Source organism: Leptinotarsa decemlineata, unplaced genomic scaffold (genome assembly GCF_025532065.1).
Source record: "Leptinotarsa decemlineata unplaced genomic scaffold, Ldec_3_MD MMD2_tig00001973_RagTag_RagTag, whole genome shotgun sequence".
Lineage (NCBI taxonomy): Eukaryota > Metazoa > Arthropoda > Insecta > Coleoptera > Chrysomelidae > Leptinotarsa > Leptinotarsa decemlineata.
The window spans coordinates 3402379-3408378 of record NW_027412572.1 but is presented as its reverse complement, the minus strand read 5'-3'; the positions used below and the strand labels follow the sequence as shown (position 1 = coordinate 3408378).

Sequence of the window (6000 nt, the reverse complement as noted above, 5' to 3'; positions counted from 1 at the left end):
TTCACTTTTTTTTTATTTCCACATTCATGAATGTACGGAATATTTTTTAATGAAAACAGTGATTGAGAATTTCTCACAATTTAAATCATAAGTAGTGGTTCTTGTAATTTTATTTTTTTTTTATTTTGACAATCTAGAAAGTATGGAATATTTCTCAATAAAGGCCTTAATTGAGAATTTCTCACAATTGAAATCATAAGTTGTAGTTCTTGTAATTTTCATTTTTTTTTTAATTTCCACATTCATAAATGTACGGAATATTTTTTAATGAAAACAGTGATTGAGAATTTCTCACAATTTAAATCATAAGTAGTAGTTCTTGTAATTTAATTTTTTTTTATTTTGACAATCTAGAAAGTATGGCATATTTCTCAATAAAGGCCTCAGTTGAGAATTTCTCACAATTGAAATCATAAGTTGTAGTTCTTGTAATTTTCATTTTTTTTTTATTTTGACAATCTAGAAAGTATGGCATATTTCTCAATAAAGGCCTCAGTTGAGAATTTCTCACAATTGAAATCATAAGTTGTAGTTCTTGTAATTTTCATTTTTTTTAAATTTCCACATTCATAAATGTACGAAATATTTTTTAATGAAAACATTGATTGAGAATTTCTCACAATTGAAATCATAAGTAGTAGTTCTTGTAATTTTATTTTTTTTTATTTTAACAATCTAGAAAATATGGAATATTTCTCAATAAAGGACTTAATTGAGAATTTCTCATAATTGAAATCATAAGTTGTAGTTCTTGTAATTTTCATTATTTTTTAATTTCCACATTCATAAATGTACGAAATATTTTTTAATGAAAATCACAATTGAAATCATAAGTTGTAGTTCTTGTAATTTTCATTTTTTTTTTTAATTTCCACATTCATAAATGTACGAAATATTTTTTAATGAAAACATTGATTGAGAATTTCTCACAATTGAAATCATAAGTTGTAGTTCTTGTGATTTTCATTTTTTTTTAATTTCCACAATCATAAATGTATGGAAATGTATAGATATCAATTGAGAATTTCTGCCTTCCTTATTTTTTTATTCATTTAAGAAGTTATCAATATAAATTGCATCAGAATTAAATATAATTAAGTATTTTCCTTAAAAATTCTATTCATTCTTTTAAGACTCCGAAGATCAGATTCATGTGAAGAACATTTTTTTTCAAGTTGAAAATATTTACATTGGTCAATATGCACATATTCAAAGAAAACGAGATTTCACAATATTTTCTGACATCCAGAATCACAACACTCGTAACAAGGACACTTTCTTGATACCATCATTCAATTATAGGAATCAAAATTCTAAACAAATCGACTAATTCTTTCAAAAAATGTTGATGAAACTTTCACAGACTATATCTCAATGAATTTTTTATGACTTTTTTCAATAGATTCTATTAGGTAGGAACATTGGTTTCGGAAGAAATTCAAAGAAGCCGCATACATGTCCAACAATGTATTCAGCCAAGCCAGCGTAGAGATACGCAACATATGGAAATCCATAATCAAGCGAAAACTGACTTACTCTCGCCATACCATCAAGTAAAAAAATGGAAAAGAAAATTGATATTTTCTTCAGAATACTATTACTACTTCAATATGATGTTCTTGCAAACTTTCGTATGACCAAAATAATTACCCTAGTTTACGACTGTAATGCCAAAGGCAGGTCTTTATTAATTTTCAGTACCTAAATGCGAGAATGATAGAAAAAGTTTCCTAACATGGAAGATTTTTGAGTTATGATTTTTTTTTTTACAAAAATTTAACGAACACGACATTCCAAATTTGCTCTTTCCCTAAATTGAGGAAATTGTTTAAAATCTGGCAATACAGCGTCTAAAACAAGTTTAAAAGCCGTTATGCTCCATAATGGTAACAAAAGACCCTCTATTCCTCTTGCACATGCAGTTCCCAAGAAGAAAACACACGAAAGTATGTCACTTATTCTATGACCTAAAAGTCATAGGACTATTACTAGGTCTTCAGGGCGGATTCACAAAGTTTTGCTGTTTTGGAACAGTAGGAAATATATTCCAGGTCAAGCTAACGTGAAGAATACCTCTTGTTAATCCCGTTTTGTTACCTCCATTACACATCAAACTGGGGTTAATGAAAAATTTATAAAATCATTGGACAAAGACGGATATTTCAAAGACGTTTTTCCAAAATTAAGTGATGAAAGGCTCAAGGAAGGTATTTTTGTTGGACCACAAATAAGAAAACTACTTAGTGGTTGACAGTTTGATCAAAAATTAAGAATTGTTGAATTAGCTACGTGCAGTTCTTTCAAAAGAATTGTTTCGGAGTTTTTAGGGAACAAGAAAGTAGAAAACTGCGAAACACTTGTAGAAGAACTACCTATTTGAAAACTACTGCAGAATGGAATGTCGCATGTCTCTCAAAATCCATTTCTTGCACTCTCATTCGAATTTTTTCCCAGAAAATTTGGGTGCTGTCAGTGACGAACAAGTGGAAAGGTTCCACCAAGGCATACTGACAATGGAGCAACGTTACCAAGACAGATGGGATGCAGCTATGATGGGGGATTATTGTTGGTTCCTCATGAGGGAAAACGATGAAACATATAAACGAAAGTTAACATTTGCAGAAAGGTTATGAATAAAATACTTCATTTGAATGTTTTTTCGTGTGTACTGTAAATAAAGTCTGTTATCCTCAAAATATATTGTTTTTTTTCTTGTTTTGATCTTACATTTCCCTAATATGTGAACTATAACTCAAAATCTTTACGTGATGGAACATTTTTGATATTGAAGTCGCAATCAGGATGCTTTAAACTCTCATGTATAGCCATTGTAATATTAATCCCAATTTTTTTTTTCTTATTTGTTGGCTAGTGTTATCACACCTTTTTTTTTTTCTTATGCTCTTCGAGCAAAACTTGTCATTTTCAACTAAATTATGTACTTATATTCATGAACGTAGTTTCTTGGAAAATAAAACTTGTCTTGTTTTGTCTGACTCCACGGGCAGGTAAGTATTATTAAATAAATTGATACTCAGTTAGAATAAATATATACCTAAGTGAGTATCGATAATGAATACAAATAGCCAAATAGCTGAAATCCATAGGAAAATCGATTTTTGTTACCTTTGACCTTAGATTTTGATAGTCGCGTATCCCCTACTATATGTAGGTTCTAATGCAATTTGTAGGATGTCAAAACACAATTTTATACGAGTTCATAACGGAGTATCTCAAATTCCGAGGTGAACTTATTGATATGACTGGACTGTATTTCAAGGAATTTTTGGATAAGTACCAAACACATTTTAATATATCTATTTACATAGGTACATACTCTCAAAAAATACTGATTCACAATGAGCTCCAAACATGAGTGGAAAATTATTTAGAAGCGATTGCTTCTTCGGATAGTGTTTGTTGAATCTACATTCTATCAACAATATACTTATATACAAAACTTTAGAAAAAATATCACTTGACACTGATTCAGCGAAAGCGTTCGAGGCCAATTCAATACGCAGTAGCCGCCCCACCATGGTGTAAAGTTCCAAAATGGCCCAAACCACTCAAAGAGTCAGGCGCTGAAGGTGTAGTTTGACAAACATACCAGTCACTTAGAGCCGTCGCTCCAGGTACTTGCGGGGAGGAAATATGAGGAGAAGCTGCAACTGATATGCTTCCCGTGGAGGAAGTATTCGATTCTTCGCCGTCGCTTTCGTAGTGATGTGGCGACCTTCCAGAACATCCGTGAACTTTCATATGCTTTCTAAGGGAGGAGGGATGCGTGTAGGACTTATCACACCCTGCTATCCGGCAGTTGTAAGGTTTGTCCGAAGTGTGAACGTGTGAATGTTTTTTTCTATCTGAGGAATTGGCAAATCTACGGTCACAACCTTCGTATTCGCATTTGAAGGGTTTCTCTCCTGAAATCAAGAAAAATATATCAATTTTGTATGCTTGAACTGGATTATGAGTTTGATCTTGGACAAGTTGGAGAATTGACTTCCAGAGACTTCCATTACCATATATAAACACTACCAACAGGCATATCAAGAAAGTTTAGTTGAAAGTGCGGTACGAAGTGATCTTATTAGGCGATAGACATTTGAGTATCAGTTTTTGTAATAATGTACCTACACAACTTGGTCACAGTAGAATAATACAACCAGTAGACTCTCTTACCACGTGATCTGCCCGAGTTGCCGGGGACCTTTAATCGCTCTTAGGATGCGACTCTCATCCGACGCGTTCAGTGCTGTAGTACCGAAGGATTCGACGGTACCACGAGCATCGGATTAGTTTTAATAAATGGTCGGAAATTGATATTGTCTTCAGTTTATTTGCTGTTGTTATTATTGTTTTAAGTTTTTGTAGTTGGCCAGTAGTTAGTTACTGTTCTTTGTTTTATTAGTAAGTGATTAGAAAATGGGAGATGTGAAAAATACATCAATAAAGAAAGTACTGATATAGGTAAGATAATGTCATTTATGTTATTGATTATGTTCGATTATGTTATTGAGTAATATTAAACAATACATTCCACTATTTTGCCATTTTCAATTTTAGGAACCTCTGGGACGAACGACACACCATTATCAGATTTAGCCATCCCTTCTACTTCAACGTCATTCCCGAAATCTAGTACATTGCCAAGAACCTTTGAGAAAGACGACGTACCGCTAATGAAGAGTTGAGATGGAAACTTGCAGATGCGTCTAATTCGATATCTTTAGATCACCTACAAGAAGTGATTGTTAAGGCTTGCCCAACAGGAGAGATCGCTGATTTTCTCAATTCACAATTATGCCTAAGTCAAAATGCCCCCAAAGGCATAAGATATAGTATTGAATTTGAATACAAATGTTTACAATATACTTTTCTGTAACTAAAGTATATAAAAATGTATTGATGGAACTGTTTTGTTTGCCAGCGCCACAAACTCTAAGAAAATTATTTAGTGGACTAGAAATATCCTGTAGCTTGGAAAATAACTCTTGGTTTTCAAAATGCTAAAATTGAAAGTCCCCAGGATAAATTCTGCTTTTATGTGTTGACGAAAATGTATGTAAAGCCAATGTATTTTACAGTCGTTCCGATTATATCATTGGTTTCGAAGATACTGGTAACAAAAAAATGAAGCCGGCAGAAGTATTAACCACTTTAGTGGTAAGAGGTATATTTTAAAATTAGAAGCAGCCATTAGCTCACTTTTTTTATAATACTATCTGTCTTGGTAAAAATTTAAAGGAAGTCTTAATGTTGTTGTTCCTATCTCAGATATGGGATCCAATACCATCCAATTGAAAAATATCTTAAATATTTCTCCCGATGATCAATTTTTTTTATGTAAATGACCAAAAAAATTTTTTATGTTTGATATACCTCATTGATAGTTTGATAAATATGCTAATGAAATATAATTTTATATTATGGAATAAAACTATTACATGGGTTTACATAATTAAATTTTATACTAAGGAAAAAAAGTATCCAATTCGTAGAGGTCCCAAAACTAACATATCTGATGTCTTTCCCACCAACTTCGAGACAATGAAAGTTAAATTTGCAACCCAGTTATTCAGTGCCACCAACAGCCTTAAAAATGTATACCACAATATCTTCTATATTATCCTTAAATTAAGATTTTATGTGAGCTCACACCTATGGTAAAAGAACGAAATTGGCTCCGCACTTCGTCTCGAGGTCACCGAGAATTTATGAATGAAAGTAGTGGGAGTGGAATTAACCGTCATTTGTCCTCTACTGTGTTTCTTAATTGTAAAAATTAATGAATGATCATCATAAATGCAAAACGTTAACATAACAAGGTATAGAATTGTTAATCACACTGATACTATATTTTCTAACAATGAAACTTGTCTTTAAAAAAGAAGGTCCCAGTTATGATATCAAATGCTTCAAAAATTCAAAAATTTTCGGGATCGATACAGTTATCACATTAACGAGGGCATCAAAGACAAGTCAGTAGTAAATGAC

The 6000-nt window shown here is 32.0% G+C and overlaps 1 protein-coding gene across 1 annotated transcript in view; it reads right to left on the bottom strand.

The window, feature by feature from the left end:
* Nucleotides 1-863: 863 nt before the first annotated feature.
* Nucleotides 864-6000, bottom strand: part of LOC111514763 (pair-rule protein odd-paired) — an 84780-nt gene continuing 79643 nt past the window's right edge. Inside the window, exon 2 of the mRNA XM_074176583.1 lies at nucleotides 864-3926. Within this exon, the coding sequence (XP_074032684.1) occupies nucleotides 3514-3926 (413 nt within the window). The 3' untranslated portion in view covers nucleotides 864-3513. The remainder of the gene's footprint in view (nucleotides 3927-6000) is intronic.